The following is a 26848-nucleotide window of genomic DNA, read 5'->3' as shown; positions in this document are numbered from 1 at the left end:
AAAGTCGGAGCTGTGACAGGAAGCAGAGCAATTAATATGAAGGTACATCATTAAACTCACTATCAGTTATCCTTAATGCTGAACACCAGCTATGGAACCATTTTGGTATCAAATCATAAATGATAAGTGAACATCTCACAATCCAGGGAAATTTGTGGTGTGTTATGAATAATACGATTGGTGATGCTTTAACAAACATTTTCACTCTGAGTATTGACACAGCCAGAGTTAGCCACGATGGCGATCCATACTGACTCACTTCTTGTGTTTCTTTTTCAACCCCTTGATCTGCCTGGATTACTGGCGACAGTCGCTTTGAAGGTGAGCAAAATTATGCCTTTCTTTCTAGTGTGAACTGACCCATAACCTCATCTCATCATATTGCAGCACTGAACTTTAACGTCAAAATACATACTGGCCACATTTTCTTTCATCATGTCTGATATGTCCATGTGATGCAGTCACCACATGCACATTTATGCCATCAGAAAAAGCACACCAAGCTTGCATTAGTTTAATTCCTGCATTTTTATCTCAGCTTGATGTAAGCCAAAAGTATACTTCAAAAGTAAGTTTCACACTCTTATGATGGTCCTCTGCCAACAGGTCTGTTGTAGGCAAACACATCTGTAAGAAAGTAGTATAGGGAATTCTGCTGTATCAATAGCAAGCTTTGATACAAAAGGTGGAGCACTAAACTGAATGGAATGTACTTTCCATCAATAAGATTAAACAAAGGGGTATATCTCAGCGCTATTACAAATGAATGCCATTTGTTATCTGATATAAAGAATGTATTTGTCTGTATTTGTCATGGTTTTCGGGGAAATGGACCCACACGCAGAGTGGGAAAACCTCACAAACTCCAAGGGGTGAATATAACAAAGAATTTAATTACAAATAAACTCAGAAACAAACAAAGGAGGCCACGAGGGGCAAAACCACAAACTCAAAAGAATTCTTAAGAACTAAAAAAACAGAACAGAATATGGGCAGGCGGAACACACACAAGCAGAACACAAACAGGCAGAAACATACAGCCAGAAACACAAGGAACCAGCACCCGAGTCAGGGAAGCAGAGAATTTAAATAGACAGGGGAACTAATAAGACACAGGTGAACTCAAAGAACAATCAAACCAAAGAGGGAGGGGATAACAAGACAAACAGAAACAATGATTAAATAATTGAAAACAATAATAGAAAACAAAAATACAATTAACACAGGGGAAACCAATGAGGGAACGAACAGAAATACAAAACTGAGAAGTGCTGCCATCTAGCGGCCCAAAAAAGGAAAAAACAGAAACAAAAAGTCAGAACCATGACAGTATTACTAAAAAAAATATTAGCACCCACGTAGCAAAGTTAAACAGTAGACCAGCTCAAGTGCACCCACCAGAAAATGTTTTATTTTTCTTATAAACACATAAAACAGAGTACAGGAAATGGGTTCCACCATTGCAGGACTTCCTCAGTTAGTTGTCTGGCAAGGAGGTTTTCCTGAAGAATTCGACTCGCTCTCTCAGTCAATATCCATCAGTCCTACATAATCTCATGTTCACCTCAAATATTCATATGTTTGCATTGGCAACACCACCAAATTTGCACAATACCTGTCTTTGGGTTAAAAATACAAAAAACTTATCCAACACCAAATTACTACAGCACAGGTGTGTCTGTTAGCACACTGTCATAAGAGGCCTCATGCTGTAATTTATGACATTGTAATTTTGTTCCAGTGACCCAAATAATTGGTAGAGAATAGATCCAGATTCAATGCTTTCTGTATAGGTGCTCTGTTTGAGAAACATTCTAGGCACTACATAATGAATCACAGTCTCTGAAATATCATACTTGTTGTGCGTGTTTTAACTTTGGAGCACTTATATTTCAGTGAAATGCCTGTAGTGCTTTAAGAATGCAGTCCTGTGCTGTGCTGCACCCTTCAAGTTGCTGTGTCATCATACCTGCAGGCATGCAGCGAGGGTGAGCTGTACCCCCAGGCAGACAGCTTGGGCTCCTCCGGCAGTGCCAGCACACTGGCGTCCTCAGTTATCGAGGTGGAAGCTGGGCAGGATGACCTGGGGCTCGGCCCGGAGGATGAGATGACCCCTCCGACTCTGTCGATAACCGAAGAGATCCTGCAGTTCATCAACCAGAGCCGAGCGCGGGAAGGCCTGCCCAGTCTGCAGCCTGACACAGTACGCAGGACCTGCCGCGCATTTAAAGATTTTAATTAAAAACAGGGCTTGAAATTAACATAATGACATGTGGAGTTACCAGCTACTAAGAATTTTCAGTAGGCAAAATATTTTATGATATATTTAAAAAATATAGATTTACTGTATCCATTTCATCATATGTATTCTAATAATAATGATTACATAGAATAACATTGCATTTTATCTGACGTTGCTCATCCCAAAGACAAAGCTATTTGTTTTACAGTACACATATGCTCCTTGTATGGTCGAACACAAGCCGGTCACAAGTAATTTGCCATTTCTCATTAAATGCTCGGGGTCTTCCTTCGCTCCTTTTTCTCTGGAAAGACAATGGACATATTTTTCCTGTTATAATGTGTTATTTTCCATGATTGCCAACAGGAACTGTCCTCCTCTGAGCCCATTGATGAGCCCAGCAGTGGCCAGGATTTGGGTGCCGTAGCCCAGAGGCAGGAGAAGGACCAGAGTTCATCCCAAGAGCTTGGCAAATCCCACTTGCATTGTGATCGCCATTGCGCCCAAGAGGAGAGGACAGAGCAACCTCTGGAAGGGGATGGAGCTAAGGGAAATGCGCTAGCCTCTCAGGCCAATGAGTGCCCTGAAGAGAAGAAAGTGGAAAAGGAAAGGTACACGCTGCCTCCATTGTGCATGCTGGAAGAAGTGCCAGCCCAGGTTGAAGAGATCATGGCCCCTCTTAACAGTCCAGAAGCCCAACCAGACCCACAAGAGTCGCTGGCGAGCCCCCAGTCTGATGGGGCAGTGGAAGCACACCCTAAAGGCTCCAATCCGGATGCCCCACCAATTCTTCAAGCAGAGGCCTCCTGCCTTCCTATTGGGGAGGAAGGACCTAGTACAGAACCTCCCAGTGAGGACAAAGACACAGGCTCCGGTAGCTCTGCCCCCCCTGTGTCTGCCACTAAGGGCCTTCCAGCACCCAAGTGTGAGGCTGCGCTGACCAAGAATGACCGTCAGATCATTGAGAAGATCCGAAACTACTATGAAGCAGCCGAGGTGGCGGAGGAGCAGCTGCCCCGAAGGAACAGCATCTCCCACATCCCGCTTGGTCTGGTCAAAGAGTCAGTGTCCCTCTTCAGCGTTTCTGCCCATCAGGACTGCCTTTGCGATCTGGAGGGGGGGCGTTCGGAGGAGGGCAAGGGAGAGTTTCTGCCTCCCCCTGAGAAGAGCCCTCAGATCGAGGGAGACTCCCCTGGGCTGATGACAGGCTGCCCTACCGAGGCTGAAGCCAGCAATAGGCCGGGTGGCCATAGAGAGCTGAGCCCTGCAGAGTGCACTGGGGTGGAACCCACCTGCAAGTTCCGGTCATGCCGGGAGCTGATGAAGGTGTGGAAGGAAAAGGAGCAAAGGGAAGCAGTGTTGTGCACAGAGGGGGGAAAGAGACACACACCACACAAAGGGGAGAGTTACAAACTTCAGGAGAGAGAGGAGCACTCTGAAGGCATTAGAACAACCACTGAGAGCAACCTCGCTACTCCTGCAGGAAGGGGAGCGTCCACTGTCATGGACACTAATGCCTGTCCTAAACCAGACAACGAAGGCCAGTCTGAGACCACTTCCCAGATGACTGATACAGCAGCTGTATCTCAGATGGTGGGGAAGACCCGGTCCAGGAGCAGGCCTCACCACAGGATTGACACGCAGGGGAGCTTAGAGGGTCTGCCCAGCCAGATCAGTGTAGGAAAGTGGTCTGGGCGCGGCCAGGGGACCTCTGGCCGTCACCTCTTTGATGGGACCCCCGATGTGACGGGGATTGGGCTGTTTGAGGGTGGGGCAGATCTCTGTCTGGTGGAGAACTCAGAGAAAATCCTCAGTAAGGTCCAGATGCTGGCACGCATGTACAGTGCCAAGGTCAGCAGCATGAAGATGCCCCTCCACAAGAGGGCATGGGAGAGCCGGGCACCAGCAGGAGGGCAGGAGAGCACCCCTAAGGAAATTCAGAAGGACAGGAAGATGCAGAGCCTGGCCACAAGTGCAGGTTAGCTCCTGTCCCCTCTCACTATTTGAGGCCATGCCTTGGCAGTGTTTGTTAGTCATAGGACTGCTCTATTAAGGACAGTTCTGATTTCTAGCTAGACGTTATAAGTAGACTAACAGCAAATTGAGTACACTCATGTTCGAAAGTGTAATCCTGGAGGCAGTGCTTCACACAGGCAGTCAACACTGAAAATAAGACACCTACAATATGTACATGAAAGCTCCATGCACTTTTATCAGTTCTAGTTTAAAACAAGAAAATGTCCTTTTTTGGGAAATACAGCCTGGTTTACAAAGATAAATGTCCTTCATAGTGATTAGAACACAGACTAAGGCTTTATTTACATTAGTCAAAATCAATGAAAAACTGTGCTCACTGAACATATACAAAATTCAGTCAGGGTGCTGAATCCTTAAACGATGTAAATCAATAAAAATTCAGAACAGCACTCATGTATTTCTTGCTGCAAAAATGTATGATCACAATAAATAAATAAATGTTTGTAAATTATGAAAAAAACACCACAAAATTAACAATACACTGGGGCCTTTAGGAAAACAGTTGATTAAATATGCTTCTCTTTGTAACTACATTCTTTCCCTTTCACCTCAAAATGGTTGAGATAGTTATATTGAAATGGCTATGTATTCCCTAAGACATTTGGGTCCTTTAAAGGTAAACCAAGGCTGATATGCTTTTGTGTCTTTGGTCTTCCAGGTGGTCCTCTTGTCTGTCCCCAGCCTTCGGAACCCGAACAGTATGGCTATGTTCTTGTCCGGGAACAGCTGTCTGCCAACTACCTCCAGGAAAATGCCTGTGTCCTGGTGGGACCCAGGGAGAGCACTTCTGAGCCGGAGGGTAACCCCACCTCTCCTGCTTGTTCCCTCTCCTCCCAAATATTCCTGGAGGAGGCAGAGACCGAGGCCAAGCCATCACATATGGGTGACTCCAGCAGCCAGTCAGAAGCTATACTTGTAGATGAGCCCTTGTCTCCAGCCCAGCCCCATGTGAAGGGTGCAGACCCAGAGACCCCAAAAGCCAGCCTTGACTCTGAGTTTCACATCCAGAGAGATGCAGACATTTCACCGGTTGAGTCTTTTCAGGATTTGTCTGACAATGGACCTCTATCCAAAACTGATGACCTTGCATGCACACCTAAGAAATCTGTTGATGTCAATAATTCGCTCACTGTGGAAAAGCCAGAACATCCTTTGTACCCAATCAGGGAAGACCATGCACTCAGTCCCTCTTCTTTTCTGGCTGGTGGAATGAGGCAGAAAGTGAGGGAATCAGACATGGACAATGTGATGCCAGAGGTTGCAAAGAGTTTTGCTGAGTCTGAGACCTCTCCAGTACAGAAGGCAGAGGTTCCCTGCATGGACTCTGAAGTGGAAAGTCACACTGTGGATGAAGGGGAGAGGATCCTTCTAGAAGCCTCTAGACATTGTGAAGAAGTGGTCGTGGTTGCAGCAGGAATGTCTGATAGCTCCCCAGACAGTAACGAAGGTGCTCCTTGTGCCCCGAGTGAGGATGCTGAGGAAAGCTCTGAAGGTTTAGGAGATCCAGGTAGCTGTACTGCAGAAGTTTCATCTTCCACACCAAGTTGCTTCAGACCTTCCCCTCCTGAAGATTCTGCATTGCCTTCAGTACCTGGGCTGGAAAATGCATCCGAAATCGAAGTCCTGAGGCACAGAGCGGGAGCTGAATGTTCCAATCAAATTAAAACCTTACCCACACCCCCACATCCGATGACTGTACTTACCTCTGAAGGCACTAAAGGAGAGAGTCCAGAGACCTTTCCCAATACCTGCTCCACAGATGAGGCTCGATGTTCAGATCAGCAGGAGTATCCTGATACAAAGTATGTAGCGATCCTTAATGGTGGTCTGTCAGCCCAGAGTCCAACCACTTCTCTGCCCGGTACGCTATGTTCAGATGATCTACCAAAGTTCACCAGCCAAAGACCTCCTGATCTGCCAACAACAAGGGGGAGAAGGAGCTTACCTCTAAGTTTGGAGGCTCTGTCTCCGGGCAAAAGTGCTATAGGCTCAAGGTGAGTAACCCTCAAATCAGTTCATCAAAATAAATTTGAACTTTATGCTCTTCACCCCTCTGGGTAGCTTCCACACCAAACAACTGATCTGGGATTAGTTACCTAAACCTAGTTGTTACCTAAAACTATTAATCTGATCCAGTGACAGTGTATGAATATAATGCTTTTTTAAACAGGTGGTTCTTGTTAAACTCCAGGGGTGTTGTATGTAATTTCAATGATGTGTAGAAACCTTGTGCAATATTCTAATACCCCCTTTTTTAGAATGGTGTGTCAATAGCAAGTGGAAAATATGAGATTATTTCAGGGGCCCTGAAAGGCTGTTTCTTGAAAAATAATCAGTTAAGAGTGTACCACAGGGAGAGTCTTATGTTGAGACGTATTGAGAAGAAACCAAATCAGTGGCTAGTCTGTGAATCTTTGGCATGACAATCTGCATACTTTCTTCTGGAATGCACCCTAGATGCCAGGAATGTAAGCCAGAAATCTGAATAATAATTAAACTGAAAAGACAGCGAATTGGGGGAATCCAAACACGTAATGTCGCCTGTGTAGTGGATAATGTAATTGATCTCACCCTGTGTTCTGCTCCCTGAAACCCCACTGCTTTTGTTCCAGATCTCCCTCTGCCTCACTCAGGTACCGAGACCCTGCCCAGAATGTGTCGATGTCAATCTCAGGAACATCACCCACTAGGAGGCCACATTCCCAGCCCTGCTTTGACCGACCTGCCCACCTAGCTGTTGCCAACAGCTTCAGCAGCAAGCCTCCATCCGCCTTCAGCATGGGCCTTCGCTCCCCGTCCCCTGTGAGAAACCTCCAGCCTGCCTGCTCGTCCCCCATGCCAAGTGCGCTGACTAGGTCTCTGGCAGCCTCCTGCATCAGCCAGACCATCACCCAGACCCTTGTCAAAAGGAGCACTCGCACCCAATCAGCTGTCCAGAAGAACCCCAGCTCCACCCTTCTTCCCACCTCTTCTGCTTCCTCTCTAAGAGCGAGGGCCTCCTCACCAAAACAGTGCTCCCTCACTAGCTCAAGTCCAAGCACGGGCACCACTAGCATGTCCACATGTGGCATCCCCCGCTCCCCTACTGCCAAGGCCAACTCAACCCCTGTGCCCTCCTCCCCACCCTTCCGCAGCCAAAGGCCCATGTCCCCCGCCCCACATGCCAGCCTCCAGCAGAGCTCCACCACTTCTCGCCCCCGGTCTGCTGCCTTGGAGCAATCACCACGTGCTAATTGGAACAGCAACAACAACAACAGCAACAGCATCTTCAGTGCACGTTATGGGAAGCCACCATTGGCAAATGTGGGTCGAGCAGTACTGTCCCCTGACCCTCTCCGGAGCGCCTCGCAAAATCGGGTGGCCCGGCCTTTTTCTTCCACGTCGGAGCCAAGCTCCCGGGTCCAGTCCCCTTCTCCTTCCACCTCTCCTTCCCCGTCCCCTTCCTGTGCCCAAATCTACTCACCCCTACCTGCCCAGAACCAGGAGGGCATCCCAAGGAACAAGCCACCCAACCCAAAAACCCCCAGGGCCGGAGGGCCATGCAACTTTGCCCCTCTCTGCCTCACTCTGGAGCATGTAGGGACCTCCTTTTCCTGCTCTTCGCCACCCTGTAGGAGTCCTCGGGTCACTTCACCACTGCCCATAGGCATCCCCACCAACATGTGGGGGACCACTAACCCCCAACCACGAAAACCAACCTCGGCTTCCTCTTCCACTGCTGCCCAGCCACAGTGCCCCAGAATCAACTCCCCTTCTATGCCAGGAGCTTCCTGTGCAAATGGGCCCTCTGCCACCCAAAGCTTGAGGTGGCAAAAGGGAAGCAGCCTTGCCTTCGTCAGCCTGGCAGACAGACCCCCCAGCCCTATGCAGAATGGGCGCAGGTCGTGGGCAGACAGTGGTCGTCACTCTGTGGGGGAGGAACATGAAGTAGGGCTGAGGAGCCCCCAGAGTGCTTACAGCACCCCTTCTTCCTGCCTGAGCCCTGGCACTCTGTCCCCTACCAAACTGGGCCCTAACAACGGCACTCAGGGTGGCAAACACTTCACCAGCATTGCCTGGCCAGATGTGCATGAACTCCTGACCAAGTACAGCTCCGGAGAAACCCCCGAGGGTGAAAGCATGGCGTCCCTCGCCAGCTCAGAGGACGGTCAGAGCGACAGCAACCTCCAGGAGGGAAGCTGCCGGAGCACCCTCATCTGTGCCTATATGACCCGCTTGCCCCCCACCCCAGATACTGGCACACCTGTTCTGGGCCCACGGGTGGAGCCAGCACCCTCCTCACAGCCACAAGGGGGCAAGGGGCCGCCGAAAACCAGCTATGCCACCACCGTCAACCTGCAGATTGCCGGCAGTGGCCGCATCACTGCCTTCAGCAATGCCCAGGTTAGCCTGACACAAACCCTGGCGCCCGCATCGGACATCCAGGCCCGGCGACGAGTCAGCATTAATGGATGCAACCTCCCTCAGGCCCAGAGACTTTGAGGTACAGACAATGGAGTGGGGCACCCGCAGTTGTGCCTGTCTTTTTAGGGACCGTCTTACCAGGCAGCATATCCAACAGAATGACCCTCTAATAATCCTATGTAGTTATGTTTGCCAGTGTTATTTTATTGGATTTTTTATACATTCGTCCCTTCGCAATAGCTTTTCCTTTTCGCAAAGAACGGCAGCCTTGATCCCCTCCTGAAGGCAACGTTATGTCAAAGCATGTTGTGGCTCTTATTTATGAAGAAGTTTTTGTTGTTGATGTTTTTTGTCCATGTATGTGGCACTTAATGCTGTCTCTTTACTTTGCACATTGTCTTATGGCTGCGTGTTGTTCGGACGTGTCTGTGAAATTAACTTTTATTTCAGGCCAAACTAAGATGTTTTTTCTGTATGTTTCTGTCACAATTTGTGTCAGAGGGGTGGGGGGTGGGGGTATTAACGGTAAATACTGAATAATAACTTACATCTTCTAGATTGCAGAAAGGGATGAGTTTTAAAGTAGCTGCTTTGTGCTTTTATTAGAGTGTGACTACCAACATCTCTCCTCCAAGAAAAGATAATGTTGCCAATATTGTTAAAACACGCACTTGCCATAGCATCCAACGAGAGGCAAACCAATGAAAACAACATTATAAACCAGGTGTTGTAGGAGAAAATACCCTTTAGATATTTGATCAGCTTCACGTGACATTATAAAATGCACCTTGCTGAAGTCACTTGATAATCACCTTGTCTCAATCAGGTTTTGTTCATTGGGTTCCTGCCATATTTAATTCACTTTCACTACTCTGATATACCATTTCTTTTTTTAAATGAGATTCAAGTACCTATCCCAGCTAACGATTTGGTTCTCAAACAATTCCTATCACTCCGAGAGTTAGGGTAAACATTACCAGTAAGTACATTTGCCAAGTTTCCTTAAATGTTATCTTTAAGTCACAACGAACATGGAAAGAATAACCTTATAACATTATTTAGTCTTGTTATTGAGGTTAAAAATAATTTTAATTGCAAATGACCATTTGTTTAATTTTAGCAGGAATGTTTACAGTGTTAAAAAAATCTGTCATCTCAAGATTTGAATTCATAGCATTCCTGTCTGTATTTGACATCTATCCTCCATGAAGGTTTTTCTTGAGTAAATTATAAACTAAAGGTGATTTTAAGTTGGTATGCAACATATCTGGAACATTTTTATGTGATTTTAATAGAACTTAGTAACAAAAATGTTGTATAGGAATGTACTTATCAAAATGTTATCTCACAATCAAATGGGAATATAACAAGAATCCTCCTTGAAGGTCTGGAAACATTTTATGTTAGCTGGGTACAAATGAGGAAAAGGCAACTACACAATATAGACTTGCACTCATGCCAGTAGTGCAATTTTGATGATACAGTAATTATCCCTTCTCTGCAGGAAAACAGTCCAGCATTCTTGTGTTTCGTACTATCCAGTTACTCACACCCTAGTAATAAACATAAATTAAAAGACGTCTCAGCTGTGTTTCATTAAATTAAGTGTCTTGTGTCTTGTCTTTTTTTTGTATTTATTTTATATTCCCACCAAACAGGGCTAATCTGACAACACTATTTGCAATGTACTTTTCAATACTCATCCAGTTATGTCACATGGTGCATGCCACTCTAAATGAATGGTATGCATGTTTTTTGAATTATTTTTCTTGCATTTGCTGTCCGGTTTCCAGGAGGACTATCAATTTTTGTTATACTGTTTACAATTTCAAATTCAAATATGGAATATAGAATGAGGTATTGTCACACATATGGTTACATACTTTTTTTTTTTGGATTCAAATAATTTCCGCATTATCTATAAATTGTACTGTGACCAAGTTCAACTGAATGTTATCATGTACTACAAAATCTGTATTGTTGGGTGGCCATATTTTGGACAGGGTTGGGCGGGCATTATGAACATAATATTAGGCAATTTTTTTATTTATATATGATCTATAATGAGCAAACCTAAATTCCAGACATTTTTAGCTACTTAGAATTCCCGCCCAGATAGATATTTTCAGTCCCAAAAAGCGGACACATCTGGAGAGGACAATTACAAATTTTAAATTTAAACTCCATTTGACTTTTCATTTTCTATACAAACATGACTGCCCTATCATAATTAAAATGCAACATTTTTTTCCTGTATATAACCTTTTCCTCCTCTTACCCACATGATTGATGACTTTGCATAAGAAATCATACGAAAGGATTAAATTACACATTTTTATGAGTTTAGTATGACTGAAAACATGTGGTTTTAAGTACTGTAGATCCAATTTTGTAAATGTCACTGGGGCTACCATCACCGGTTTTGCTGTTCCTCTTGGTTATACCAGTGACGATAGTTGTTTAGGTTGTTCTGATATTTGACCAGTGACACTTCAGTCATAAGTTCCAAGTATCAGCCATTAAGGTACACGCAACACCAGTGATAAAAAGAGGCTGCAAACATTCTTTGAGTGAATGTATAAAAATTTAAATAGCCTAATCACATTCATGTTAATTCATTAAGTTAAAAGGTTAATTAATATTGTTTTGAGTTTAAAATGTCAACATTCACGTTCGTTTTCTCTTCCAAATAAGAGGTTTAGATAAATTTCACTTCCAAATAAGAGGTGTACATTTTTCAATTAGGCTACCAGTTTTAATGGAAAAATCTAATATTAACAGGTCTAGAATTGAGTTTCAGTATTAAAATTGAGGTTTGGGTTAGGGTTAAGGTTATGTTCATGAAAAAGGTGTTATAGCGTTGAGCCTCGATTATATTTATGTTTAGGAGGTTTGGAGACGTTACTGTAGGTCAAGGGTTAGTCATTTGATTTCGATTTTTTCAATATCATTTAGATTATGAACCTTAATGTTGTAAATCGAAAAAAAAAAGAAAAACTGTAATTAAAGTGGCTGGATTAAATTAGGCATTGCTTTGAATAATATACGGAAACTACCACAGCCGGTATGTGACCGACCGTCAACCTTGAAATGTGGTTGAAATAATGTCAGTTGTTGTTTCAACGTTGAAAAAAAAAAGTGTTAATACTGTCCTATTCTCCTTGCCATTCTAGTGAAATATCCAGCCACATTTTTATATATGTATATATTTTTTAGTTGCATAGTTGCAAGGTAGCACAGAATGTTGAAGTAACGCATTTTAAATTACTCTAATTCTTCCTTTACCATTCAGTTAAATTTGTGTACTTATGTAATGTTGTATTGGATATTGCAATAATAATTAAAAGTAATGGGTGTATTTTATCTATTCTCCATTTAAAATTTTGTCATTGTTAAAAATGTAGGGGAAAAAATAGAAAAAAGGAAGACAGATTTGTTTGTAATTAATATTAGTGTTGTGATTAGTTTTGCAATGTCTGTGTTTAAAATCGAAGTTGTTTTAATATTGTACAAACAGAAAACGAATAGTTCATATTTTAGGACAACTGCAGTCCGGTTTTTCCTTAATTTCATTTTGCTGAACGTAACAGTGGTTTTATCGTCGGACTTTTATTTTAAAATTTTCAGACCCGCGCGAAAGTCCTTACTGTCGCTAGCTTCACACTGCTCCATAGTAGACATTCCAAAGGTTGATAAGTAAAATCAGGCGTGTAACTGCTTGGTTGGAGCAAAAGCCTGCACCCACACCCACACCGGCCCTTTCTGGCCCGAGTTGAGAACCACTGATCCATACCCAAGAAAAAAAAAATTAAGAGTAGGCGTGGACCATCGGCTCGGTTGTGATTCAAGTTCGTTACAGCAAACTGGTTGCACAGTGGACCTTATTTGGTTAGGTAGCCGCACTTGGTTAAGAGCTGTTCTGAGAAATACTACGGGGACACCAGTGGCGTAATACATAGCTTCATTTTTACAAGGATTGAAGGTAATTATGGCTTTTACTTCCAGCATACTTTCATTTTCGTTATCATTGGCCCACTTTTGTTACATTTGTTAGTTGCTGTATGATTTAACCATGATTGCTTTGACAATGTTTACCATAGAACCTACACATACACTGTAGAAACGGTGCCTCAGAAGTGTGTTGCTATCTGTGAAAGTACGAAATCGTGCGCGTAAATTTGCACTACATGCGTTTGATGTCCTTGGCATAGGCGTGCATTTCAGTGGGGACGATGGGGGAGCTGACCAGCTCCCCAGTCTAGTCACCGATGAATTTCCCCTGCTTTAACATTAATAAATTTGAAACATAATTTTCGGGAAGCTTATCCAGTACACAAAAGGCTAAAGCCGGGCACCCACCGCACGCGTATCGACCGCAAGCGCACTACGCGCGTATTACGCGCGTAACGCGCGCGTAACTGAAGCGTAGTTGAAGTACTGTTATTACAACGGCAGCGGGCGACGTCGTCTCCACCAGATGCGAACGCGTCGCGAACCGACTGCGAAGCTTGCGCGACACAAGCGAACTGAAGCGTAGTTTTTCGCTTCTGTTCTATTTTTTCGGCTTGTCGCGCGTCACGATGGCCTGTTTATACACAGAAATATGCTCTAAAATGCTAGATATACATGCTCTGATTTATATTTCATCAACTCTGCATCCCCTTATTACAAAAGTCCGTAGTGGCCATGCATTATTGCCGTCCCGTTATCTGGATACCACGCGTAATATCGTGTTCTCCTGATCTCGACACAACGAAAGCTGTTTTCTCTGGATCACGACTCATTTATCTCGTGGTCTCGATATAACAAAAGTTGTTCTTTTGTAATAACATCTAAGGTCTGAATGCAGTGATTGCGTGACGGGCCAGGGATGACACCTATGCTGAATGAGGGCATTTTTAACTTACTTAAAGGGACTGACTCAGGCAAAAATCGCTTGACGTTTATCAATAACGGACAAACTTGGAGATTTACTTTGACTTGGGACTGACTCCTGTAGAAACCAGCGACTGACTTTTTGGTAAAAACCTGAAAGTTGGTAGAAAGTTGGAAGTCGATTCGCGGTTTAGAAGAGCCTATGCAAGTTGTTTATCGCCATATGCGCAAAGTGCACGCGCGGGTACCCGCATACATTTTCAGTTACAACAAGGTCATAAGAAGGTATGCACATGACGTCACAGCAAATGTAAGTCACTGCGGTTACACCCACTGAGTAGTAGAAAGACTGCTGAGTGGCAGCGTTAGCGTTCAGCTTGAATGCCGTGAAAACACACACAAACACATCTAAAATGGGAAAGAGCTGCGATTGACTGTACAAATAGATTCAACAATAAATCGGAGCTGTCTTTTTACAGACTGCCGAAAGCTAAAGAAAAGAAGCAAATGGATCGCTTTTATCTCACAGTAAAATATGTAATGTCTTAATAGTTTTAACTCTATCGGACGTGTCAAACTCCAGTGCTGCAGTGTTTGTAGACATTTGGCATTGAGAACAATGTGTGGACTCTTTAACCAATCATCTCAACAGCACATGCAATACAGTATAATTGAAGGCGCTTACATCAGTGTGTTATTTCAGTCTAGCTGAGAAATGTGGAATTTTATTAGTGAAATATACAGAGGGAGGCCTTTTTAAATTTATTTTTAAAATGATCATGGTCTTAATTTTTTTATTTTCAGGATTACCAGCATTCACATCTTTGGAAAAGAGGACCCAACAGGCGCTGATGTACTGTGGTAACATTACCTTTGTGATTTTCTACTAAATTACTTCTGTGAAAGCAAATTTAATTACATTTTGAATGACGCAAGAGATCCCAGGTTCCTTTATAGCATAAAAGCAAACATTCACTGCCTCAACACATTAAAAGAGCTCAAGTCAGCTGCCTTTTGCATTAATGGATACTTTGCCATTAACAAATTCCTGAAAAATGGGTTTTCCCGTATGCAATTGTGATATTGTGTTGGCTTTGTTGTGTAGTGGTTTGGGAACCAGCTTTGTAACCCTGAGGATGCAGGTATTATTCTCAGGTGGCAGTTGTACCTGCACGGCATTCCTCCCCCTGCTAAAGTATTATTTCTCTACAGTGCAAGAACAAGCCAGAGTGCCACTGACTGGGGTGTTTCCTGGAGTTGGAGGGTTTGTGGGAGTGTACTGTGTTACCTCAGGATGCCTGGCACCTCCCCCTCTTCGCACTTGCGCTTCCCTATCACGTCTCCTGTCTGTTCTGGTGGAATGACCTTCCCGTGGAGGTCAGAACAGCTGAGACCCTGACCACCTTCAAGCGACTGAAGACTCACCTCTTCAGGCTGCACCTCTCCCCATCCCTCCCTACCTCCCTGTAATCTCTAACTTGACTGTAAGTTTAGGGTTGTAACTAGGTAGCTGTTTCTTAGTTGACTTAGTTAATGCACTCGTGTCTTAACTAATGCTTGTATTTTTAGCATAGACTGCATTGCTGCTGTTCTTGTTTGTGTTAGTGTTAATCAGATTAACCTACAGGGTCCAATTAAACTATGCGGTTGTTCCCTGCACTTGGAACGGTACTTCTTTCTAGGGTTTTCGACAGACTTGTTCCTGGTTATGGTTATACACTTTGTAGGTTGCTCTGGATAAGAGCGTCTGCCAAATGCCTGTAATGTAATGTAATGTACTGTAGTCCTCCAATGCAGTGAGTGCTCAATTGGTGGACTGCAGAGTGAAAAAAATTAGGTTGCAGACAAGAAGTCTGAACTCATTTAATATCATTACAAGTGCAATCCAGAAAACCTAGACAGGTGAAGGTGGTGTAGTGATGTGGTCCAGAAGGGGGGGTGGGGTATTTAATATTAATTAGCAGAATGAACTGTAAATAAAAAACAGTACTGCTGCTGGGCTATACAGCTAAATATAGCATATCTGCCAGTAATAGCTAGCTAACATACAAATCAATCAAATTAATTCAAAATGTATTTATACTGCACATTTCACAAACCATTGTTATAATACGTTTCACTGAACCCTGGCCTAAACCCCCACAGGAGCAAGCCTAAGGCAGCAGTAGTAAGGAAATACAATTGTTTGGGTGAACAAACATTTGCCTGCAGTTCTGTTATTATGCCAACAGATAAAGCCTGGTAGAGCATTAGACGGCCATCTTGTTAGGCTTAATGAGAGGGTCTGGCAACTATCTTACAAGGCACCTGGCTCTACCTAGCAGTGGGCAGCATTGTTGAGGGGCTAATGCAATAGCATAGCAGTAACATTTTCCTTAACTATAACCCTCAATTTTCATGAGCTAGCATGACCTAGCATGACCTAGCATAACTAAACATGATACAGTAGCCACTGTGAAGCACCCCAAGTAATGCTTTCATTTACGCAGTTAGCTACAGTGCTGTGAAAAAAGTATTTGCCCCTTCCTCTGTTATTGCATATTTGTTACACTGAGTGGTTTCAGATCTTTAGACAAAATACATTAGATAACGGGAACCTGAATAAAGACAAAACTCATTTTTAAAAGTATTTTTTTTAAATAATGAAATTTATTTATTTTTAAAAAATTATTTCATTTATTTCATGAAAAAAGTTATCAAACACCCATATGATTTAAATTCTGGCCCGTGTCCCAGCAAGAGCTGCATTGTAGTGCGCTTGAGGACTGGGATGGGGTCTGGGCAGGGGGCCATAAGGCAGGGCCTGCACGCATAGCCCCTTTCCCCCAGGAGGATACCATCATACTGACCTGTGGAATTACATTAAGTTAGATCATGAGAGTAATACAGGAATAACTCATGTAGGAATAAGCAAGTAAGGCCTGTTTCCCATAAGATTTTACCTTTGGCTACCTTGCTCAAACCTGGAGCATAAGGTCTAAATGCTCATTTTACAATTATGGCTCCTTGATCAACAAGAACCTCTCACAAATGGTGAGCTCATTTCTGCAGCTGGTCTGAGTGTGATTTCACCAGGTGGTTTATATAGGCTACAAACGTGTTATTCTGCTAACTTTAGCTTAAACATGGGGTCTTGCAGGTTTGAGCTTAAGACACTGTTGCCCTGATAACACGTATGGTAAAATTGTGAAATCGCTTTGTGGAACTGAAAATCCTGAATTTATCCCAAAATGTCAACAAATTGACTTAGCCATGTATGTGAAACAGAGCCTTGGGTGACTTGCCATTATTGAAGGAACCATGAATTCTGCTCTGTACCAAAAAGGAGAATGATTGGCCATCTGTCTGTGAGCTGAAGCTGAAGCATAATTGGGTTATTCAGCAAGACAATGATCCAAAACACGCAAGTCCACATCTGAATGGCTGAAAAAAATAAATAAACTGAAGTGGCCTATTCAAAGTCCTGACTTGAACCCAATAGAGCTATATAATGCCGTACCAGGATCTGAAACGAGCAGTTCATGCTTGAAAACCTTCCAATTTGTCTGAACTAAACAGCTAAAATTGCTCCACAAAGATGTGAAAGACTAATATCAAATTATAGGAAGCATCTGATCACAATTTCTGCTGCAAAATGTGGTGCAACCAGTTATTAAGTTTAATAAGGAAATTTATTTTTCACATAGGTGATATGAGTGTTTGATAACTTCTTTGACTCGACTGCAACAGTGGGGCCAGCCCTACAAACGTGAATATCTGTGACTGAGTGACTGAGTGATGAAGTTACACCATTGGTCGGCCGGATCATGTGTGTTATGACAACCAAATAAACAAGCGAGAACAGCATTTTCTCCTCAGGCAGAGTGACAAACAGGGCAGAGGATAGGATTACATTACTGGAGAACAAAAGAAAAGGTAGATTGGGGTGGGCTTTAGCTGTGTGTGATGCTTTGTGCTGATTGACGACTGATCAGTTGCAGGGCAATAAACCTCCCCAATCAAATTGCTGCCGTGCCTGAGGGGGCAGGCCCAAAGCGTTGGCCAAGTACCTACCCTGAGACAGGGAAGAGAATGGGCCTTCCAGAAACAGTCAAACTAGCTCAGCCTGGATACAACAGCAAAAAGCCTGAGACTGTGCCCACCAACCCCCAGTCTGACTGGCCCTTCAGTCACCAAGTGATCTGGAATTTGTATTGCAAAAGAAAAATTAATGCAAGCATGAATGCATCATTTGCTGCTGTATGTTTGGCACTAATTGCGCATGTAATTGTTTTGTTTAAAATGTAAACTTTCTGCATAGGGAGAAGCATAGGTCTGTGCATGGGAGAGTGGTGAGATCCTTGGAGTTGCCAATCCTGTTGGTGCCAAGAAGACTGTGACATGTTTTTCCCTGGAAGGGGAATTGCAAGTTGTTGCACCACTGTCTGAGGGACCAGTGACGACCTTGGATCAACTGTAGCCCCTCCTCTGTATGCTGCATGGCATCTCTCAGGTAGAGAGCTCTGCCATGTCAAAGAGGCTAAGGAGAGAAATTTCCAGCTGCCATCTGTTCACATCTGCGCTGAGTCTGCTGTACCTGGTCATCATGCCAACAGTGTGTGCAAACAGCCGGCCGCCGCGTAGCCTTGAGCTCTTTCAATTGGTGGATGACATGCTGACATACACCGATGAGAAGGTAAGAGAGACTCAAACCATTGAACTTCAGAAAATAATCAAAGCTAAAGCACGATATCGTATGTCACAGCTTCCTCCAGGTTTCTGAATGGATATCTGTGCCATTTCTTTGTATACCAGACTCTCAGTACAGATTTGCTTGGTTATGCAGAGCGTGAAAATGGTAATCAAAAAGGTGCTCTTTGTAACGATATACACTGCTCATTTAAGAAAAGAAAGGCACTCTACTTAATGTAGTTAGAATTCCCTTGATACACAGTAACTATACCTAGAACACACCTGTTACAGTGGGTTATAATTCTAAATGTAGAACAGGTATGTCCAGGGCAAGTGCAGAGATTTTAGAATGGGGTAAGGTCAGAACTTGTCAGAGCCAAAAAGACAGTTTTTCTTGTTCTGATCCAGTCTGCAATGTGGCAAGACATCTGTTATCTAACTATTTTGGCATGCCTACTTTTTCCATTAACAGTGCTCCATTGAACAGAGCTCCATTGAACAGTGCTCCATTGAAGGAGGACTGTATACACCAAATAAAGCTGATTATGAGGTATGTGGACAGCCTTGATCTTATGGGCTGTACAAAAAAGACCGCCTGGGATCCATACCTATTTGCGTCCCTACTGAGCTTTTGATTAAGTAGGTTTCATTATGCTGTACTGACCTCTATCTATTGCTTTGCATAGTTTTTCTGAATTACATGTTCTGAACTAGTCCTTTAGGTGTTTGTTCCATGGTTTGTTGGTCCCAAAACAAGCTACTGTTATTGAGGGCATGGGAGCAGTTATATTTTCCATCATATTTACCTCTGCCAAGGAACATGACCTTTCCTCCCGCACTTCAATCAGGCCAAATCTCGATATGACTGGATTGCCAAGACATTTGGTGTGCACATTCATGTGAGGGGAAGTTGTTGTGCCTTGGAATAGTGCTTTCTTTCTAGTTGTAAAGAGAATGGATCCATGTGCACAGCACAGCTCTCGTTCTGAAAAAGGAAAGATGTCACAGTCGCTTGTGGCAGCAATCTTGAGGGGAAAGTGTATGATCTACTCATTACTCAGTTTTGGGGAAAATATACTGAAATAGCATAATTTTGCTTCTGAAAATCAGACATTTTTATTTTTTTAAGTTTATTTAAAAAAGTGTGATTTGTTTTAAAATTCCTGGGACAAAGGTTAATCTCATTAAGTAAGCCACATTAATCACACCTTATACTGGATCACTATTTTCAGGTGTCATACCTTAATATCACTTTCTCAACACAACATTCCAGTAATGGTTTTGGTCTAGACAAAGTGCAATATTCTCTGCACAAGGCAGCTAGAGATTTTAAACAGTGATTTGAAAGTAGACTTTACAAGGGAAATTGTTTATACAGTTCCAGGTGTATATCACCCCCTTCCACTCTGTTAATCTTTTTCATCCCCTGTTTTGTTGGTGTGTGTTTTCTAGCTGTAATTTAGACACCCATTTTGCTTAAAATGCAGGAATTAAATCATTTGAATACAAAGGCATTCCCAGGGTCTTCATTTTGTCCTCTTTTCTTTGACAGAACTGTCCCAAATCCACACTCACATGCTTTGCAGAAGAAGTGAAAGTGCTGTTGTATCACATTCCTGCTTTACAGAAGGAAATAGAAAAAATAGAAGGAGACCTAAACAGAAGACTGACGTCCATTAACAAAAGGGTGAGCATCTCTGAAAAACTGGCCCTTCACGAGACCTGCTATACTTTCACACCCAAACTGTGCACAACTAGTTTAATACTTGTGTGTGTTCAGTAATATACTCATACAGTTATCTCCGGTTTGCTTCAGTGATTGATGATTCACTGACTCGAAAGGAAGTTTATGTGACAGTGAAGGACCCAGTCAGATTGTGCTTGTCGAGAGATTTTTATTGCTTTGTTTGTTAGGTGTATTTAGTATTTAAAACTGATTTTTATCAATTGAATTTATCGTTTAATCTCCCTAACATTATGTGAAGGAGCTTTGTGTTTACTTGCCATTTGATTATTATTCATATGGTTTGCACACTTGTTAATCAGGGAAAAATTTATGAAAACAGGTTGAGACCATGATCAGTGTAAAGGAAAGATTCCCCCCTGTCTATTTTACGCTCATCAGTCGCCACTGAAACTGAGCTACCTAACCTAGAGATTACTAACTTACTTAGGCTAATTATAGCTGCCAATACATTCACTTTGCTGAAGTAGTGTTGGGTCTATTGCTTTTATTAGTGGCTTCATCTTGCATACCTCTTTCTCTGCTGGACAGAAAAGACAAGGCAAAATTGGAGCGAGGCATCATTCAATGTGTGCCGCACACATAGAAGGATAGCCAGCCTTGGAAATGAGGGATGCTGAGATGCAACATTTTTTCAGTGGAGTCCAGTCTGAGGTGCGCTGAGCAACACTTTTCCTGGTGCAACCATTTAGAATGGGAGGGGTGCCCTTAGCAATAAAAAAAGCTGACTTGTTCATGGACAACCACCTGCAGTCTGATGAAAAGTCTTCTTAAAAATTGCCAAGAGGGCACTTGTGACTGATGGCAAAATGGGCAGAGACTGAAGCCTCACCTCAGGTCTTTCTGTGCATGTGTCTGCTTAGTAGCATCTCCTTTGGCAGACAGATAACCGCTTCCATCCATCTTTTTGCTGGGAGGAGACAGTGGTATCCACTGCAACACTGTGCCACCCATAACAGCTTCCAATCTTCTAAATTTCATGTAGCCATCTAAATCTTTCTAAGCTGAGTTTTTCTATTTTTTTCATTTCCATGCAGAACTCTTACAGTTAATAAATATGCATTGCATGTTTGAGAAGTGTTTATTTTCCTATATGAATGGATGCTTTTTAGAACCACAAGTGGTTTTGGCTTTTCAAACCAGAAGTAAATGTTACTTTAAAGTAAAGACTAAGTCTTGTCTCAGTGTATAAACAATTTATTGTAACTACATCGGAGAATGTTCCGGCTTTGGATCACTGCCTCCACTTGGAGTCCCAGCAACACCAAAATGTGATTCAAATGAGCTCAACTGATTTAATAGTAAAGACAGGCAATGTTTTTTGGATTTAAATTATTATATGACCAGTTTAGCCTGAATGGCCAATTTTGGCTAGCAGGCTGTTACTCAGGCAATCCAAATGCAACTGAGGAGGAAGAAAATAATTTTGTTAACTAAAACTAAAAATAACAATACCAGGTGATTCATCCAATCTAGTTCAGTTTCCATTCAGAAGTGCAGGCAAAACAGCAAGTGCTGCAACATGTGTGAAAGCATCCCAGCTAAGCTTGTTCTCCACCTAAGCAAAACGAAAGCAGTGAACAGATAAATGGTAGTGCTTTCTCCTTGTTAGTTTTGATCAGTTTTTGGCTTATTCATCATGTAAAGAATTAAATTGATCCAGATGGCTAGGGCTCAGTGGTTGTGATGCAATATGGTTTTGACTTGGCTGAGTCACATCTGTTCCCACAGGAGGATCACGGGAACTGTTCGCAGTGCGAGGTCAACAACATGGAGTCCGTAGGGCTCAGTGGTTGTGATGCAATATGGTTTTGACTTGGCTGAGTCACATCTGTTCCCACAGGAGGATCACGGGAACTGTTCGCAGTGCGAGGTCAACAAAATGGAGTCCGCAGTGACGTTTCTGAAAACACTGAAGCACATCCTGCAGACGATCAATGCGCGTAGCGGCGGGGGGTAGTCCTAATGGGTGTGGCAAGGGAAGCACTTGCGGATGATTGCAGGATGCTTGCATTTGGATTGCTCCCTATCCCCTCACCCCACCCTGGCCCCCTGCTCTGGCCCCCCTTCCCTGTCCTTAAAATGAAGAAATAAGGAAAGGACCAGTGGAAGGGTCGCTCCAGTTCATAGGTGAGACGACGCAAGGCACCAAGTGTTAGAAGGATACCTGTTACAGGTACAAAGTTCAAAGTATGTGCACTTAAATCACTATGCATGGCCCGGCTTTAGGAAACCAGGAAGAAGTCAATAAATTACTGTTTAATTAGATTAGATTATTCCTTTTAAAATCAAATCTTTAACTGGGTACATGTTATTGTTTTGTGAATTAATGCTTCTATTTTTAAAACTATAGTGCAAAACATTTTTTTGCATGCAGGGCCTTATGCAGACAGCAAATAGTCAAAATGAAATAATGGCATAATATTTATCTTTAAAATTATGCTAATTATTCGAAGAAAATAATTTTCTTAATTTTAAGATGTATAATTCTGTTGTGGGATTTTCATGGAAATAAAGTGTCATGAGTGTAAAATGTTGATTGAAGGCCGGAGCTGAAAAAGATTTTTCATGCATTCTTGCCCTTTTCTCCCTAGTCTGGAATATCCAATATCAGTGCTCAGGTCTGGACCTTCAGTATCAATTTGGGAAAGTGCAAACAAGAACATGCTGTCCTCCCACACGTGACGCCAAACGACGGCTCTTACTGCACCGCGACTTGCAAGTCATACAGAGATAAGTTGGAGGAAGACACTTCCTGTGCAGCTGAGCAGTTGGACATACAGATGCCAAATCACAGTGGCAGATGCTTGATGCAGATCCCTGCTGATCAAACTTGCCAGTGGTACCATCAGTTATGTGTTGCCCTGTTGGCACTGGTATTGTTGGGATTTGTTCCCACAGTGCAGGGCCTATCCATGCACTATATTGGTGCAGTAAGAAGATGAGCCATCCAGCAGTGGCAGCCGTTTTTGTTCTAGCTTGCCAAGTAAACTGCCAGTTTTGATGTTTAGAATAGTTGCGATGTCACATTTTTCTGGATATATATTTAATATTTAACTATATTTAATGGCCACAGTATTGCTTTATTTTATTGCTTACTTTATGAGTGCTGTAACATTCATCCTCATAAGTGGGACAGCTTTAATATAATCTCTGACCTTTGTAAAATGTGACCCGGAAGAAAGCAGCATGTATCTTTTTTATTGTTTGTATAGACTTTTAATTCATTATTTTTGGCATACGGGAATTCATTTTGCATCACCACAGCTTGGGTGGTCTGAAGGCTGGAGACTTTTAAACACACTGACTGTGTGTTTAAACAGATTTACTGTGGTCTGGAAAAGGGTAAAGGTTAAAGCTTGTCTGAATCTATATTTCAGCCACTTCCTCTGGATACTAGCATACACTAACCTTCGTCCCTGATGACCAGGACATGCTTGCACAAAGAAGTTTTGAAAGGGGTGGGGGGTATGTGATACAGTATGGCTTGCTTTGGACTGCTGCTGCTAATAGTACTAGAAATAATAGCAATCTGAAGCCCAGTTCAGCAAACTCTGAAAAGTTCCTGGGAATCAGTCTCAATCGCTTCAGCTCAGTAAAGGTCTTGGTGGCCTTTAATTTCTACCTGGTTATCTATTTCCAAAAGACAAGATGATTTTGGGAGCAGATATGGTTATGCTGTGTTTTTCTATTTTCTGGAAGGTATGTTCTGCCATTCCTATCGCCTTAGCACTTTTAATTCTCCAACAGTGAGACTACCATTATAGACTGTGGTGTAGTTCTGTAGGTTTCAATTTATATATTGATGTATATATGTAGGCATATATCATTTATATATCAGTTATACTCATATGGCTCTTTAGCTGTTTTGTACAGAAATCAAATACAGTTGTCTCTTCATTGGGAATTGGGTCTTAATTCATTCACACTCCAGTATGGGTTTTTCCATATTATTACTAATGTAATATGCCTCCTCCACCTACTCAACCTAGCTCTTAGTCCAGTCACTGGTCCCATCTGGACTGCTGCAGCTTCCTTCTTGCTGGCCTCCCTGCCTTCGCCATCAGACCTCTGCAGCTCATCCAGAATGCTGCTGCTTGTCTGATCCAGGCTCAGCCATGTCACTCCCCTTTTCATCTCCCTCCACTGGCTACCTGTACATTATCAACTCACATAAAGTTACATAAACCGTGGCGCTAACCTGTTGAGCAGCTAAACCACACCTCTCAATTCCACTACCTCTGGGCACCTGCACATTCAGATCACAGCTCCTGTCTGCATATCCCTTCAGACTATGCCACACGTCTCTCCATACTTTATCATTTTTATTTTAAAAAGGCTTTCTGTTTGTAGCAGTCAAAACTTTAAAAATCAAGGCATACTCCTGTGTCTAGTTAAAAGTTTGGTGGTTCAAGATATTGAGTCACTCCTTGTGTGAACTGGCAGCTCTAAATTTGAGAGCTTCTGTTCACATCTGATACATTAATCTAAAACAGTATTTATTCTTTAAAGAAGACCTGACTTGATATTTGTATTGAAATTGTGCAATTAAATTATTGTATTCTCTTTTCTTTTGGTGTTTAATTTACTCAGTCTACTTACTGATATTATGCTGGGATATACAAGAAATAGCCTCCTGATTTCCAAATATCTAAAGATAGCCTTTCATTTTTTATATCCTGAAGAATGCAATATTCTACAGCAGAGGGGGCTGGTCCATAGAGGCAGAGGAGGTTGCTTTTTGAGAGGCAAGAGGAAGATCAAAATATAAAAAAAGAGTAATTGGTTGAAATAAACCATTACCAAATCTCAGTATCATTTATAAAATATTTTTTCTCTCTTCCAGAAAAAATATTGAAATGCTGATTAAAATGCTTCAACAGCGACACCTGCAGGGCAGGCAAGAGGGGAAAGGGCAGTCTGTGTGAAGTGGTGGTGGTGGGCAGAGGAGGATGGGCTCCTGCTGTCCTCCTTAGGGCGGGATCTCATATCTATTTAATGTACTTCATTTTTTTTATGCTAATCTGTTATTGGCCAAAACACGTAAAATTATGCTCCAACGCAGGCCGTCCTCCCTAACCAATCAACAACCAGAATACAATATTGACATCGCGTTGGTTCATTTGGAAATTATCATTTCCAATTGGCAGTTGGAGCAGTTCCTTCAGTGCCCGCCATCAGCAGCAGGTTCTGGTTCCAGAAAACGATGTCAGCTAGGTCTATCGACAAAGATTTGGCTTAGCCAAACCCAGAAGTCCTCAATAATAATAGTATTTCCCAATAAACTACGAAAAATAGTTGACAATGTTTCGTCAGGTGCAACGTCTTTTACTGCTACCATAGAGTGAATGCTGTTACGACCCCATGGGTCTAGGGGTGCATGGGGTATGTAACTTGATGTTAAATGGCCGGGAGATGTTAATGCTGTAGATATGGTAACAACAAAAAAAACACAGACAAAGCAGCAACTCAGTGCACGGGTGTTTACTGTGATAAACAAAACGGTGCAACAAACTACCAGACATATAACAACCCAGACACACACTACCAGGGTCAACGGACGCTGGATGTTGCCAAAAGAACAAAAAAAACAAGCTAGCTAAACCAGAGAGTAAACTAATCTAGTGTATCAAGTACACAAACAAAAGGCCTATCTACTCTAACTAGCAGACTGAAACACAATTGGTTGGCAATCACCCCTAAGGACTAGTGAATCTATACATAACATAGCCTACGGGCATATGTACAGGAGCCCCCAGTCTTACCTGTCCCAAGCCTTGGAAGTGTACATAAAACAAGACAAGTTCAAATGAGTGGTTAACATACATAGTCAAAGACATAACACAGAGCAAACAGTCAGACATCCATTGTTACAAACAGGTGGGGTTTTTATAGTAGATGTGGCGAGTTATGATTGGCTGTCCAGAATTGACACGGAGGGTGGGGCTTGGTGAAGGTGGGACTTGGTGGATGGTGACTGACAGGTGAAGGCAGGGAAGTCCACACAAAAGAAAAACATGGCACGTAACACTTCCCCCCTTAAGAACTAACTTAACACATTTATTTATTTTTAAGTTAGTTAACACACATGGTAATAGTATACACAACTTCATTCTAAAATACCAAAGTACATAATTACAGGCGTACACACATTGTGCCAATTTCCCCTTACCTATACACAATTCAATACCTGACATGATATTTTTATTTTTAACACATAGTGGTGTTACCGCACTATTACACACACAATTTATTCAAATGTTTTAATTATTCAAAACTACGAGACAATGTATCAGCCAGTACATTGTCAGTCCCTTTAATATGGCGAATATTTAAATTATATGCCTGTAGAATCAGCGACCAGCGCATAAGGCGCTGGTTCTGATTGTACATTCGCGATAAAAACACTAATGGATTATGGTCTGTGAAGACCTCGACAGGGGTAGAACTCGAGCCAATGTACACCTCGAAGAACTGCAAGGCTAATAACAACGCTAGTGCTTCCTTTTCGATGGTGCTATAGTTTATTTGGTGTTCGTTAAATTTTCGGGAGAAGAAACAGACGGGGTGATCAATTCCATCTTTACCTTCTTGTAGCAGTACCGCACCAGCTCCCAGAGCGCTTGCATCAACCTCTAACTTAAACGGTTGCGCAAGGTCTGGAGCCGCGAGTACAGGCGCACTGCATAGCAAAAGCTTAACAGCCTCAAAAGCTATTTGGCAGTCTGAGGTCCACATAAAAGGTTTCCTAATACTAAGCGCACTCGTTAAGGGTGCCACAACAACCGAGAAGTTCCTACAAAAACTCCGATAATATCCTGCCATCCCGAGGAAACGGCGTAACTCACGCCTACTAGTAGGCGCAGGGAAACCAG

General features: G+C 42.7%; 1 protein-coding gene and 2 long non-coding RNA genes across 5 annotated transcripts in view; all 3 read left to right on the top strand.

The window, feature by feature from the left end:
* The window catches only part of plekhg2 (pleckstrin homology domain containing, family G (with RhoGef domain) member 2), a 47509-nt gene extending 37245 nt beyond the window's left edge, over positions 1 to 10264 (top strand). For all 3 annotated transcript variants that reach the window (XM_035385275.1, XM_035385274.1, XM_035385276.1), the window contains 5 exons: positions 311 to 321; positions 1976 to 2203; positions 2609 to 4220; positions 4938 to 6273; positions 6892 to 10264. In XM_035385275.1, coding sequence (XP_035241166.1) covers positions 311 to 321; positions 1976 to 2203; positions 2609 to 4220; positions 4938 to 6273; positions 6892 to 8761 — 5057 coding nt within the window. In that variant the 3' untranslated portion in view covers positions 8762 to 10264. The remainder of the gene's footprint in view (positions 1 to 310; positions 322 to 1975; positions 2204 to 2608; positions 4221 to 4937; positions 6274 to 6891) is intronic.
* Positions 10265 to 12443: 2179 nt separating this feature from the next.
* LOC118208969 lies at positions 12444 to 15209 on the top strand. Its single transcript, XR_004761656.1, has 3 exons — positions 12444 to 12665; positions 14363 to 14419; positions 14771 to 15209. It is a non-coding gene; the product is annotated as an uncharacterized LOC118208969 (long non-coding RNA).
* Positions 15210 to 17295: 2086 nt separating this feature from the next.
* LOC118208970 lies at positions 17296 to 24544 on the top strand. The gene is made up of 5 exons (XR_004761657.1): positions 17296 to 18233; positions 18702 to 18779; positions 19782 to 19916; positions 21705 to 22103; positions 22568 to 24544. It is a non-coding gene; the product is annotated as an uncharacterized LOC118208970 (long non-coding RNA).
* The last annotated feature ends 2304 nt before the right edge of the window (positions 24545 to 26848 follow it).

Source organism: Anguilla anguilla, chromosome 12 (assembly GCF_013347855.1).
Source record: "Anguilla anguilla isolate fAngAng1 chromosome 12, fAngAng1.pri, whole genome shotgun sequence".
NCBI classification, from domain to species: domain Eukaryota; kingdom Metazoa; phylum Chordata; class Actinopteri; order Anguilliformes; family Anguillidae; genus Anguilla; species Anguilla anguilla.
Note: the sequence above shows the minus strand (reverse complement) of the source record. Positions and strands in the feature narration are given on the sequence as shown.